The sequence below is a fragment of the Boleophthalmus pectinirostris genome, unplaced genomic scaffold (assembly GCF_026225935.1).
Source record: "Boleophthalmus pectinirostris isolate CB_2022bp ecotype Guang Dong unplaced genomic scaffold, ASM2622593v1 HiC_scaffold_5, whole genome shotgun sequence".
Taxonomy (NCBI): domain Eukaryota; kingdom Metazoa; phylum Chordata; class Actinopteri; order Gobiiformes; family Gobiidae; genus Boleophthalmus; species Boleophthalmus pectinirostris.
In genome coordinates, this window is record NW_026571404.1 from 25,466,194 (window position 1) to 25,481,632 (window position 15,439).

The following is a 15,439-nucleotide window of genomic DNA, read 5'->3' on the forward strand; positions in this document are numbered from 1 at the left end:
GTGCACTGTGTAACTTTTCTGGTAGAAGGTTCACCATCTGCTTGTTTCGGTGCTATTGCTTTGCATGTTTCACAGTATGACATTAGACTTATGTTTCTTACATTTGTTCAATTATGGATGTTGGTGCTCAAAAATACATTCAAAAACTTGTATTCTTACTGTGAGTGGGGTTGCCTCTCCAGAGACCTAATTCGTAATTTTGTCTGGTAGCATCATCTGACATCTGAAACTTTCCAAGCAAAGCAATAACATCTCCATCGAGACTATCAGTTTGCAGACCCTCCACCAGAAAAGTAGTGCACCTTTAAAATGCACCATTAGTCATACGAACTAATAACACAGAAAATGTGTATGAAAATGTATATGAGAATTAACATTTTAAAAACACAAACCCAATTTGACCTTCTTGATAGTGCTCTCATACCCTTTGTATACAGTTACTTGGATATCGTCTCTCGTTAAATACATAAAAGCGTAAAATACATAAAATACAACTTGACCTTTTGCTCCTCAGCCTAAATGTTACGATCTCCAAGTATGATCACACCCAGCATCTTGGCACCGTTAAACCTAGAATTACATCGACTGCCAGTTAAGTTTTTAATTGTATAATTGCCTTATCTACTGAAAATCCCATTCATCTAATTGTTCATTGTATCCAGGCCAACCCTCAATGTTCAAATTAAGGCTTGGCAGTTAGCTTTAGAGATAATTTATAATAACACTGTGGAATGCTAAATCTATACCCACTTTCAAATCTGCTTTAGGTATCCTCATATGAAAGGTGCACTATGTAACTTTTTGGCTGGGGGTCCATCACATGCTTGTTTCTATGGAAATGCTCTGGATGGAATATTCCACAGTATGGCATTAAACAAATCTACTTTACATTTATTTAATTACAGCTGGATTTATAGCTCAAAAATACCTAGAAGAACAGGCATTCTGACTCTGAAAGGGATTGCCTTTCCACAGATCTGACCTCCAACTTGGACTGGTTTGATCTCCATGAAGATAAAAAGGTTTAATACCAGGCAAAAGGCAAAGAAATAACATCTCCATGGAAAAAAGCATTTGACGGACCCTCCACCACAAAAGTTACACAAGCCCCTTTAAAACAGTCTAGACTAGATCAGCAAGCCTCCTCTGACTAGTAAAATATATATGAATAAATGTTATTGTCATTTCTGGGTCATAGTTTCATACAATTCCATTACTCTAAAGCATATTGTTCAGATCAGGTAAAGGGAATGTTTCTAGTAAGACCTCATGGCATTGGCATGAAACGTGTGGTTCAAAGTGCTGCGGTCAGTTACTGAGAGCCAAGTCGCCCACGAGTCTTCCCTCAAACTCTCGTGCTTCTCTGGTGTAACGTACACACCATGAGGCTGGAGACATGTGTTAGCTCTTATAGCCAGCAAGACCTCCACAACAGCATATGGAAGCTATATTGACTTCCGCACTGGTGTCACTAAGGATACGGCTGACTCTGTGTGATTCTCATTTGTTGATGTTACCCATGCTGAGGAGCAAATCAGTGGATTGCAAAGATGTGTTGACAATGGCTGTGGTTTGATTAAGTGTGTTTTATTGGAGGGAGTGCCACCAGTAAAATTGCGTTATGATTTTTTTTAAATGAATTTACTGCTTACCATAAAATCCAAGGACAATGAGTGAAATGTGAAAAAAATAATAAAATGTAACCCAGTCTTTGCACAAATCGCATGTAAAGAAATGTAAATCCAGCTGTATTAGATGATACATAATAATGACTAGGGATGCAGCGATCCAGCGTTTTTTTTTTTTCAGTTCTGATACCAATTCTGATTCTGTAGCTTTATAAACTGATACCAGTGCAGAGACTGAAAACAGCATTTATTTTCTTAAAACAAAGATAAAAGTGATCCACATGTGTCATGTGGCTGTTATTTATCTCTCAAGTAACAACAGAACAACTTTCTCTAAATAAAAGACTTTCTAGGCCAACTGACCACTAATTTCATCAATATGTCCAAGCAGGATATCAACTGAAACAATATTTAGAAGTTGATATATGATCCAGCAAATTTTAGAGCAATGGCAGTATATATATATATATATATATATACTGTTGGTCTTTTTCTAGTTCTGATATATTAATGGTATTCTGAAACTATTAAAGGTGTGTTACGTTTTTAGGTGGAGGCACTGAAACTTTTTTTCTCTGTGGAGATGCAGTTTTTCATAAAATGTTCCACAATGTTTCGACACAACACTTTGCAATCTCCAAGTTTCTTTTAACTATAAAAAATCCTGAAATTGAATAAATTTAATATAGTTCATAGTTCATACTTTGGAACAGTTCAGCAAATCATTTTCATTAGACAAGCAGTTGATGGACTCTCTACCAGAAAAAAAACTTTATGGATCTTTAAGGAAAGTTTTGCATTATTTATGTGATTTTGTCAGTAACGATATTTCTGGTTTTGAATCTAGTTTAAGTATTTATTAGTATCTCGGTATTGATCTCAACTATATCAGCTATATCATTTACAAAACACATCTGTTCCTTCCAGTGGCACTGCTATCTGAATATATTAATGTGATTATGTTGTATTGCATGCAGAGTTGCTGTGCACAGTGTATTTGCAAACCCATACTAATTCACACAGTGTTTCAACAGATAAGTGACTTTGTTCTATATAGCTCATACATACACACACATACACATACATTATCTCTTCTTGGCTTGATCTTCTGATACAGCTGAAGTTGTCTAGGAGCAAGTTCAGTCCTGCACCTTTTTATCTGCAAAGCCATCCGAGATCACTAACATATATACAACTCAGGAAATCCACTGGCGAAACCTTTTAAGTGTTCCCTGCTTTGAAGTGGGAAAGTGAAGGAAACTGGAGAGTATAAGTGACTGAGTTAAGACTTTAGCTTTTTAGGCCACTTTACTAAGCTGACCAGAGTGGCTCAGTGTCTCTTTGACTGTAAGAGTCTGTCTCTTCTATTCTTCTTTGAATCTAAAATATGACAGTGTACACATTGGCTTAGATTTACCAACTTCAGTGCCCAGAATATAGGACTTTTTTCATGTCTACATGAGGGTCTGCAAATGACATAAACACACAAAAACACACCCACCCTGCTGGGCTCTAGTGTAAAGTTTGCACCTGGTTTTTCAGCTGTTAAAAGGTAGTTAGCTTTTGCATGACCCCCCAACCCTGAAGCAAATCACAAAGCCAGACCTTTATGTGAGCCCTGGCATTTTCAGTGACACATAGGTTTGTCCATTCATCTCTATGACCTTCACAACTGAGCTGTGATTAAATCAAACTAATCTTCCAGAGTCAAGGTGTAGGAGTCAGAAACATGGAAAAAATGTAGATGCTTATTATTATGTCGACTGTACAAGCAAGCCATGATGTTTATACTGTCTGGGTCTAATCTGGGGTTTCTCGTATATCTAAACACATCAAAAACACTTCTCGTTGTCTGTGGCTACTGAATTTTAGATACGTTTGCAAACCCAAAACACAGAAAACAACCCAATTTGGAAGAAAAGTAGATGTTTGTTAAATAATACATTAAATACATTTTACATTACATACCAATCCAACAGTCATACAGCAAAGACCATGAATGTTCAGTAAGTGTAATAGTTATATCTGTGTAATTTGTATGATAGAAAAGTATTAACAATTATACTGAATAGTTGCACCATAATTCAAGACATGTCCTACTATTTGTCTAGGTGAATTACTTTGAAAAAAGTCATTTGCATCGATTGGATTAGACAGATATTTCTTAGTATCTAAACAAAATCTGCAGGAATTTATGACCAATAAGATAATGTCCCCATGTCTTGCAAAACACTGTACCTAGGGATGGGACAATACTTTTTTATCGTGATTAAAAGGGGTGGACAATAATTGTTTATGGGCCATTAATCATTGTAATAATCGCTAACAAAGATAATTGCTATCATATCACCAGAATGTGCAGAGAAAAGTTACTTATCCCCAGTCAAATGCAGCCCTCAGACCCATTTTTGCTGGCCCTCAGTCCTTCTGCTGATTTGGCCCAACTGATCATAAGCAGAACTTCTAATTCTACCACTATAACCTCAATAGCATCACACTGCATAGTGATACATTCCTAAAATTACTGTTCTAGGCCTTATTAAAGATACAGGGGCTCAGTTAAAGTTGTGTAAAATGCGCTTATGTGAAGGATTCACTGTAATTGAGCACCAGTCTGTGGCTCTCTGCTTCAAATATGTTTCTATATGCAGCTCTCAGTGAGAAAAGTTTGGACACCAGTGATCTAGGTCATTGTTTTCTCTTCTAATAAAGTTCAAAATATTATCATGATATCATCTTTAATTGCAAATAATTTGTCAATGATAATCAAGATGCCAAATTTCAATATTGTCCCATGTCCCACATATATCTTCCCAATATTGCATAGATGCTTTTTGTTCAGGCTATTCTTCTGACAGTAGACCTCCTCATTGCATAGCCCGGTGTGATTCCAGAGACCTTTTTTTACTCCACATTCCTGAGCTCTTCCTGTGGGTTGCGGTGCTCGGCGTTCCTCCTGCTTCACCTTGCTCCTTTAAGTGCGTCTGCGGCGTCTGGGATGATGCTGCCTCGTGCATCTGAGCAGAAATAGCAGTGTGACTCATTGAGTGGCCAGCAGCGCCAACCAGCTCACATGGGGAGATGAGTTTTCCGCCCACCATCGTTTTCTGTTGGCTACTTTTGATTACTAAGCGATATGTAGCCAGGTCGTGTTTGCTTTCTGTACGAGTGTTTGTTGTCGCCAAGGTGATGTTGGGCCTCCCTACTTAGGACTTTTCTGAACGCATTGTGAGTTTCTGTAAACCATGTGAGTGTGGAGTCATAAACCAGTGTTAAGTACCTGAGAATTCATGAGTACTTTACTTTTCCAAGCTAACATATACTTTACAAAGCAGTGCTGTTTTATACTAACACATTGTGAATAATGTAGCTATGTGAGATACCTAGCTTTATTTGCGGTTTTAAATAGGTTTTTCGTGCCTGTTTTCTTCATCATCATTAAAATCTACAGTATCCTAGTTCGGCGAATAAGACATACCACTTGACAGTTTTCTGGCAAGATACTGTGACAATAGATGACATGGATTAGCAATCTAAAGTGGTGTGTGTTACCTGCACGCTTAAACTGGCACTCAGCCTGACTGATATAAAATACAGTGGTCTCGTATTACCTGTCAGCGCTGTGGTCTACAGGATATGATCTGAAAACCTTCACTCATGATAAGTGTTCACTAACGGTCTTACTAATAGAGGAAAGGGGTGATTCTGTGTAATTTTATATAATGCATATATTTGGTTTATCATATATGACCAGTAATTTATTAAAGGACACATCTAGCTAGAATCTTTGGCCACAAAAATCAGTGCAGCTCAAAAAAGACAAGCTCAAAAACAGTCCAAGTTGTAGTTTTAAGTCTTTTTGTAGTTTCTGTAGTACATGTATTTACTTCATTGAATCCTTACATATTGTATTGATCCATAAGGGAAATTATTTGAACATAGCTCACAAATGACAATATATTATAATAAATATAATAAAGAGCAAAAATATTAGTAGTAATAGTAAAACCAAGATAAGTAGCAAAAAATAGCAACAGACTGGTGTCAGTAAGGCATAAGTGTATGCATACAAGTAAAAATTAAATATAGAAATATAGATGTACAAATATATCTTAGTTATATAAATACATTATTTCTGTGTTTATTCTTTTATTTATTTGTTTTCATTAATCCTACAGTAGCACAGTGGTCTCCTGTGCACACACGCCAGACACTACTCTGCTGTTTACTTACTTCCTCTCCATCTGGTTTATCTGTTAAGGAATGTGAAGAAGGAAGTTTGCAATCTGCTGTTTGAAGTCTGTTTAGGAAATGTGACACGTGCCAGGCATGTTTTACTCATTCACTACATGCAGTCATATTTCATGTACATATCCAACATATTGTCCACTTAGGGTGACAGTAGCTCAGTTGGTGATTTGCTTGTTCACTGATCTGAAGGTTGGCAGTTTGAATCTCTTTCTTGATATAAATGTCATTGGTTGAGCAGTCAGATCAACTGACCCGCAGGTTGGCATTGCAATTCCAGCTTCCAGATGAATGCTGTTGTTGTGTCCTTGGGCAAGACACTTAATCCACCTTGCCCCCACTATTTGTCTACACTGGTGTGAATGGATGAGTGGTTCCTTGATGTAAAGTGCTTGTAGTGCCTTCAAGGTAGAAAAGCTTCATTCATGCAGATTTGGTAATTTATAATTTATTATTTATAGAATTATCATGTATAAGTGTAATAGAGTTTGAGTTTCAGTGATAAGGTAATTTAAAGGCTTTATGTGTGGAGATGAAGCAGAACAATAGAAAACCCTGGGAGGTCTGTTGAAGCATGTTTTCCCCACATGATTTAGAGCCTACACATTTTATGTTAAAGAGTTGCATAGTGTACCTTAACATATCCAAACATATCCAGTGAAATATGTGCAAACAGACATGAGTCACTACAGACACGCACTGTCATGTACCTTGAATAATAACAATATATAATGTACGAACCATTTCTCCATCGTTTGTTCATGCAGTTTTTCAGATCCTAATTGCCAAACTCCAGCTGAGTTTGTAGCCCTGGGCTGCTATTTATAATTGTGAGTAAGCAGGCTGTCTACACTCCTGTGCATGTATTTTTCCTCAGTCGTGGCTCCCTGACATAACATGTGTGGTGCTGTCTGTGTACAGCCTCAAAGAGGACTGTGGCTGCCCACCATGCATCATTTCATTCAGAAAACGGAAACTGTCACTGCGGACAGCTAAATATACCCATTCTGTGTCTCTGTGTCTCTGGTTTGTCATTTCTGTACTTGAGTCACGTTTCTTACATGTGATCTGATGCCATCTGACGTTGAACACTTTGATCTTATTGTTAGCACATAATGCGGTATTTGGCTTTTATAGTACAACTTACCACTATGGAAAAGAACATGCAGGAGTGGTGCCACGCAGCAATGAGTGGACACTTAGCATTGAATAATAATTTTCCATTCTTCAGTGTCTAAGTAATTAACACGTGGTTATCAGCACATCTGTAAAACACTCTAAAATTAACTCTTTAAACTCGTTCTCACTGTAAATGACTCACCACCACACTCTTTCCAAATGATTTAATTAGTGTAAGTACACTGACTACAGAGTTTAGTATGTGGATACCAGTTAATTAAGCACAGTTGCCCTCAGTTGTTAACTAATACCTCTGGTTTTTGTGGGTTGATAAGACAAAATACAAAATAAAAGCTATGGTTAGTTTATATCAAGCCATGAAATAAGAACAACTATCTCCCAAAGGTTTAATAGTTTTTTCCAAAGTTCAGCTTATTTGTTGTGATTTCGTACCACTAGCAAAATATTTTCCATAAACTTTTTTGTGAAGCTTTTTTGTGAGAGCATTGTTATGTTTGGTTTTGGTTCAAAAACATGCAGAACTGCCCCTAATTATGAATGAACACTATACTGGAATATACCAAACAAGGCCCATTGTTGTTGATGAAAAAATTGAACACTTAAAGTTGCACTATGTAACTTTTTAATTGGGTTCTGTCACCTTCTTGTTTCAGTCGATATGCTGCCATATGTTGCCTGGAATGTTACACAGTATGATATTAAGCAGATCTTCTTTACATTTATTCAGTTACAGTTGATAAGCGTTCTGACTGGGAGTGGGGTTGCCTCTCCACAGCGCTGACCTGTAACTTGGCCTAGCTTGGACTCCATGAAGATATACAGGTTTAATGGCATACTGTGAAGCATTCCAGACAAAGGAATAACATCTCCATGGAGAAAAGCATTTGCTGGACCCTCAACCAAAAAAGTTACACAATGCACCTTTAAGTTTCAGAACAACATATTAAACACAATCTAAGTGGCAGTGGGTATGCAAGTTGTTATTCAGATATTGGTTTGTATTTTTAAACTCTTATTAATCCTAACCAGGGTAAGTAAGTATGCTTTTTATTTACATAGTGCTTTTCACAAACATATGTCACAAAGACGTGTTACAGATCATTATTCATTCACTCCATACCCAGTGATGGTAAGCTACTATTGCAGCAACAGCTGCCCTGGGGCAGACTGACGGAAGCACGGCTGCCAATTGGCCCCTCCGCCCACCACCATAACTCATGCACACACCACTTTCATACCAGGCAACGTGAGTGCCTTGCCTAAGGACACAACCACAGTTTTTGCAATTGGCACCCCACTGTGGCACCTGATTTTCCCAGTGGTCTCCCATCCAAGTACTAATCAGGTCCAGCCTTGCTTCTGAGATCTGACAAAATCAGGCTTTGACAAGCCGGTATGGCCAAAAGCACCTTGCTAATAATGCTTATGTATTGTTAAACTCCATACACTTTCTCTAGAATTATTTGGATAATTTCAGCCCTGGATTTTCCAATCTCAACTAAAGAAAAAATAAAACATCACAAGGTCGAACAGAGCATTTTAAGCTTTGGAGATGCATTTGCTTTTGATGTTAAACCATTTCTTATACCAAAACAAATCTTACCTCAGTTTTTTTTGTCTAACCCTTTTCAGACTAAACTTCCTGTCCTCCTGCTGGGGCGGTCCTCGGACCTCAGACCAGGGGAGTTTGTGGTGGCGATCGGCAGTCCATTTTCACTCCAGAACACAGTTACAACAGGAATCGTCAGCACCACACAGCGAGGAGGCAGAGAGCTGGGCCTCCGCAACTCAGATATGGACTACATCCAGACTGACGCCATCATCAATGTAATATATAAGGGATTACCTCACAATACAAACATTACACAGTAGATATGCATAATTACATAAGATATTACACTGTTTTTCCTCATTGAATGTATCTGGTATTTTTCTTGCAGTATGGGAACTCTGGAGGTCCCCTTGTCAATCTGGTAAGAACACAATTGTAATATTTATTATTTTTGTTATTATTATTTTAACAAATAAATATTAATATTAAAAGTGCACAGTGTAATTTGTCTGCTGGACAGTCCGAAACCTGATTGTCTTCATTAGATGTGCCAAAAATGTTCCAGAGTATGGCCACAGCTAACTTTTGAATCTCCATGGAGACTTGTAAACCCAATTACAGGTTACAAATGTGGAAAGATTTCTGAGCATTAACTAACACCTGTACTTGAATAAATGCAAGACAAATTAGTTCAATGCCATACTATAGACAATTTAAGCTAAAGCATTAACATGTTCAAGGAGACAAATAGGTTGCGGACCCCCTCCAGAAAAGAAAACCTTTAAGGTTCATGAACACAGACAATGGACTTCTTGCCATTGCTATGTAATACCTGTCTTATCTATTCTTCCAGAAATCTCTCCAAACCACAGAATTAGCAGATCTGCAGACAATTTGATCTTAATTTGATTCAAATTTGAGTAATGGAACAGGCCTATTAAATGTGGAAATGTTATAAATCAAACCAAAGTGTTATTTCCGTAACCTGCAAAGCATGTTCCAATAGGCTCAGTTTTACATTATATCTGATATTGTTGCTTCTAAAACCCTTGCCATCAAAAGACATGAGTAATTGTAAACTTGATTACTTTTGACATCCATATTTACATTTTTGGAGTTGGAAATATTATAATGTGTTCCGGTCAGGACTAAGCTGACTTGTGCTCTCTCAGGACGGTGAGGTAATCGGGATCAACACTTTGAAAGTTACAGCTGGCATCTCCTTCGCCATTCCCTCGGATAAGATTCGACAGTTCTTGGCAGAGTCCTACGACAGGCAGTCCAGAGGTACCACGTGCTGCTGACACATCACATTATGTACCTCATGTTAAAGCTTTAATCAAATCACTCTCTAAGAGTGTTTGGGCCTCATTTTGGTTCATATCCTCTTTTTTTTTCTCCTTTAAATTTGTATTGGAAACATAGGAGCAAAATATACTGTACTATACACTGACACAGTAAAACACCTCATCTACATTCACCTTTCTCCTTTTTCAAAAAAATGTATCAAGTCACTGCACATGTATTACAAGTATTAATAAACTTGAACAAAAAGCTTGATAATAAATAAAAATACAATGGCTACATCAGATCACAATCAATTTAAATCTGATCTAAATGGGGCAACAAACAATTTTGATTGGATCAACAACGGATTGGCACAGTATGATGTGAAACAGACTGACTCATTGATACTTTACATTGACATCATGCTGGGGGTGTTCTACATGTATCTCTAATGGTGGAATGTTTAGGAGTTACCATGGTCACACAATGCACATTACCAAACAAAAAGGTTTTAAGAATGCCTGAAAACTGAAGAAAAAATACAACATGAATTTAAACTCACTACTCTGAGTGTGAGTAACTGAAAAACTGTTGGCTAATGCTAGCTAGCTTGTGAGTGTAATGTTATTGAGAGAGACTTGTTTAACAACACAAACCATCTCACCACTTGTGGTTTCAATGAAGTCAGTTCTTTCTGGCCAGATTGTAGCTCAGATTAAAGTGAAACTTCAGGAACAGCACTTCAGACAGAGTAGTGCTCACAGTTAGCTTCACACCCCCAGGGAAAGTAGATGACATCAGCTGCAAAGTATCAATAACTTTGTTTCCAACATTACCTAAGAGAGTGTTTGCACAGCAGAGGTGATTAACTACTCTAATGTCGATTCCAGTTTAAAATCATTTCAGTTTTACTCTTTCCCTTTTACCTTATTTAGTTATCTTTAGTTGTATTGACGCACCATTTTGAGTTATAAAAACATACAAGTCATTGCTGAATTCAGTGACCATGAACGAAAATAGAACCTGACATTTAAAATTTGATGTTGTAGAATTAAATTACTGAGATAATATCGGTATTTTTATGTCATATTTTTTATTAAATACATTTATTCTTCATATATTTTCTCTTAATGTTGTGCTTTGTATTTATTTATGTATCTTTAGGGAGAACAGCTGCAAAGAAGAAGTACATTGGGGTGAGGATGATGACTCTTACACCAGCGTGAGTTGCACTTTTTATGTCAGCAAAAGCACTAAATCATATTTCCACACTGTCTGACCAGTATTCAGTTGTGGTTTCTTTTCTTGTTTTTTCAAGTTTGGCCAAAGAGTTGAAAACCAGACACAAAGACTTCCCTGATATCACCTCTGGAGCATATGTTATGGAGGTTATTGCAAAGACTCCGGCTGCAGTGTAAGTTTCACATTCCAAAGCTATCAATTACAGCATATGGTCATTCAAACTGGAGAAACTCAGACAGACACAAAGAGAAAGTATGAGTATTATAGTAGTAGTTTTATTGAATGAGGTCGCTTCAGACCACAGCAGAAGACAATGCAATGAAGGGTGATGTTTAGGAGAGGTCTTTTTCCAAGAGCCTGGACACTGGAGGTGGTAGAGTTTAAGCCGATCAGAGTGAAAGGGACAATGAGATGATGAGGAGAGTGTCAGGGATGATGAGATGATGAAAAGAGTGAAAGGGATGTGCGGCACAAACCGGAGCGGCCATGTACCTGCAATGGGGATTTAAACTGGGCAGACTGGGAGCTGATCGGACAGGAGGAGTACTTGGAGTGAGGTGATGAAGACTGAGGAACAGGTAAACTCTGGAGAGACGGTGAGGTAGCTAGGAGCGAAGTTAGGTCTCCCAGGCTGAATGTAAGCTAGCTCGATTTCTACTGTCTCAAAAGAATCTTAGAAAATAAAAGTAGCTTGCTTTTCCGCTCCTCTTTAGCACTACCTGCTGCTATGAATTCCATCAACCTTCTACCCTCCAATGCAGATGTACAAGCTATTTCATTTTACTTTTTACTACTCTCCCCGGTGTCATGCGCTCTTCAGCAGCACCTACACAGTCTCTTACACCCGTACTGTAGAACATAAATTTCAAAGCTCCCATTGACATGCCTGGAGTGCCTAAGCCCTCAAACTCTCACCCCTCCTCCTCCCACATCCCACTCCCATCAGCCACCACCACAACTCCAGCATAGTGGGGCCTGCCCGAAGACGCTGAGCTCAGCTATTTCTTCCAAAACCCCACGGACAGAGGGTACTAGCTGCTCTACTGTGGTTTTCCTGCTCCTACTCTTTGAGTGTACTCACTGTAGTTATAGTCATCGTAGAGGGCCTTGTTACAGAGTACCTACTGTTTAGGCTTGCCCCTATTAACATTCTGTGGTTTGTTTTTGAAGCATACACTTTCATGCAGCGGTGGAAGAAGTACTCAATTTTGTTACTTGAGTAAAAGTACAGATACTGGAGCAAAAATACTCAAGTAAAAGTAAAAGTAAGACAAAAATATGGTCAAATAAAGGTATTAAAATACCCATTTAAATCTAATAAAGCTTCAAATTTAGTGATTTTGATAAAGAATTGTGCTGAATTCTGTTAAACAGTGCAAATTTATACTTAAAGATGCACTGTGTAACTTTTTGGATGGGGGTGTGTCACCTGCTTGTTTCTATGGCTATGTCATTTCTCTGCCTGGAATGTTCCACAGTATGACATGAAACAGCTCTGCCTTACATTTATTCAATTACAGATGCTTTGATAGCTCATAAATATCTAGAAAAACTGTATGCGCAAAGGTTTTTGGTGAGGTGTAATTAAACATATGTAATTAAACAAAAAACAAACAAAAAACAAGTACAGTGTACAATTAAATTTATTCTAGGTATAATAGGTTTTGTCTCAATTTATACGGAAAAATAAATTAACATTTCCTTAAATAATCTTTAATTTAGAAGTATTCAAATACTCTGTTCTGAACAAAATGTAATCTAATGTTATTGCATAGTGGTCCGGTTCAAGCCTACTTCCGCGGTGTGTTGAGGATGTATTTGAGCTTAAGCAGATTGGTTTAAATGAAGGTGTGGTGGCCTTGTTTACATGTGGCTATAATTACACAGAGTAAGTGTTTGATTCGTCTGCTCATAAATGCTTTGGCCTGTGTGTGATTTCAGGTTTACTACTTTGTTTTCTTTATGGCGGGTGCCTGTTTTTGCGCACTCTCTTTTATAACTTAGCACTTTGCTCTGACCATGCTAAGGTTCTACCATCATCACAGCTTCATTAAAATGCTTTAAGATGTTTCACACATGCTAACGGCTGACCAGCGGCTTTCTTTCACATGCCAAAATGTTTGTGAGAATCAGAGAGTGCAGTTAACATTTTTGCGCTTAACAAGGCCAAGCTAGGTGCTCAAAGTTACGTGTATATGTGATATCATTAAGGTGCATTGTGTAACTTTTCTGGTGGAGGGGCCTCCAAACGCTTTTATCCATGGAGAAGTTCTTGCTTTGCCTAGAATGTTTCACAGTATGGTATTAAACCAATCTATCTTCATGGAGACAAAACCAGATGAAGTTAGAGGTCTGATCTGTGGAGAAGAAACCCCACTCAAAGTCAGAATGCCATTTTTTTTATATATAAGGTAGAGCTGTTTAATGTCATACTGTGGAACATTTCAGGCAGAGCATTGACATATCTATAGAAACACACATCCACACCCCATTTTGTACCCCATTTGCTACAGAGTCACAACATATAAAGGGCCACATGTTACAATAATAAAAGTATAGTATTGGCCTGGAATCCATTCATGGTCAAACTGTACAGCCAATCTTATAGTCATTTTATTTACTTAAGATGAGATATGCCTTTGTCCCTGTTTAAAAAATAGATGATGATACATGATGTTTTAACCATACATCAAAACATTTTTCCATGGTTTTAAAATTCCATTTATTCGTTATAGCTATGCACCGTTTGCTGCTGTAACTTTGCCAGATACAATATTTACTTAGACTTAGGCAAACTTTATTGATCCACAGGGGAATTATTTGGACACAGTAGCTCATACATCACAATCTTTTGTCATAACAAAGAGCAAAAATATAAATATTATAACAATAAATTCAAAACAAGTAGAAAAGATAACTAGAGTCAAGTGTCAAATAAGGCGTAACCATAATTGTACATAGTTATAAATGTACAAGTAATTTAAAAAATATAGAAATCTAGTAATACACATATCTCAGCTATATAAAAGAGATCAAAGATGAAATACAGTCCAAAGATGAAATAGTGATTGACATGACAGAGGGTTATCTATTACCTAAGGGTGAGTTGTTGTACGGTTGTATGGAGTATGGTGTAAATGTAGTCCTGTGTCTCTCACTGTTTGAGTGGCGTTGTATGTACCTGTTGGAGAATGAGCTCCTCTGTCCCTCTATAGTCTGGTGCAGTGGGTGAGCAGGAGTGTCCAAGATGGAGAGCAGTTTGTCCAGTGTTACTAGATGCTATCTTTTCTGGAGTTTCCTTCACTAAACCTTCACAATTTTATTTTTCCTCGCAGTGGGGGACTCAAGGAGCATGACGTCATCATCTCAATCAACGGACAGAGGGTCGCATCAGCCACAGATGTCAGCGCTGCCATCAAGAAAGACAGCAAGCTCAAAGTGGTGGTTCGCCGTGGAAACGAAGATGCCATTCTCACAGTTGTTCCGATGGAGATTGACCCTTGACATTCCAAATAAGCTGGAGGTTTCTTTTGCCAATCACCAGTGGACCTTATATTTTAACTGGCGAGGTGTGGGTTGTTTCTGAAATGCCCTTCCTTCTGCAAAAGGCAAAACGCCAGTGGCAGCACATGTCCAAGAAAACTGGCTTTGTCTTGAAAGAAACGACTGTGCAGATGGTATTACAGCTGTACTGTACTTTTCAGATTTTTACTCAAGTCTTTAATGCTTTGATCAATGCTACTGTTTGGTCAGTGTCTAAAAATGTTGTTTTTATCATATTGATTTGTTTTACACTTCAAAGTCTAATATGTCTAATATCAAAGTTTTTCAGTCACACCTCCAAGTGCATTGTTAACATTTTCAAGTTACTGGGTTAAACTCATTTGATGTTTTCTCACATTTTTGAAAGTACTGTAGATATATTTGTTGATTCTGTGATGTAAAGAAGAAAATAAAGGGTTTAGATTCCTTTGTTTTGATACAGACCACATTTTCCATTGGATTTCAACATAAATACACAGACTCACATCTTGAACCTGATGCACTGCTATCCGTGCCATATTTGCTTAGCTATTACTCATGACTCAGAACCAATTGGGATCAGCTTTGGACTCGTTTTATTGCATGCATATGGACTTGATAGTGGTCTGGTTGTGTGATTGTTGGGGCAGAGGCTGTGATGCTGTGGCTGCAGATGTGGGTCTCTTATCCAGTCCAAGAAGTTCACAGCACTTCTACTATCTAATATGTATAAGCAGATGTGTTTTTAATGGCCAAAATGGTCTTCGAAATAAAAAGTGGTGACACAGGGTTCTTTAGGCCTCTGCCTAATCTGTGAAAG

The 15,439-nt window shown here is 37.8% G+C and overlaps 1 protein-coding gene across 1 annotated transcript in view; it reads left to right on the forward strand.

Moving 5' to 3' along the window:
• The window catches only part of LOC110157145 (serine protease HTRA1A-like), a 28,669-nt gene extending 13,638 nt beyond the window's left edge, over positions 1 to 15,031 (forward strand). Inside the window, exons 4-9 of the mRNA XM_055162630.1 lie at positions 8,649 to 8,843; positions 8,957 to 8,989; positions 9,741 to 9,855; positions 11,020 to 11,077; positions 11,174 to 11,269; positions 14,433 to 15,031. Of these exons, the coding sequence (XP_055018605.1) occupies positions 8,649 to 8,843; positions 8,957 to 8,989; positions 9,741 to 9,855; positions 11,020 to 11,077; positions 11,174 to 11,269; positions 14,433 to 14,601 (666 nt within the window). The 3' untranslated portion in view covers positions 14,602 to 15,031. The remainder of the gene's footprint in view (positions 1 to 8,648; positions 8,844 to 8,956; positions 8,990 to 9,740; positions 9,856 to 11,019; positions 11,078 to 11,173; positions 11,270 to 14,432) is intronic.
• Positions 15,032 to 15,439: the final 408 nt, after the last annotated feature.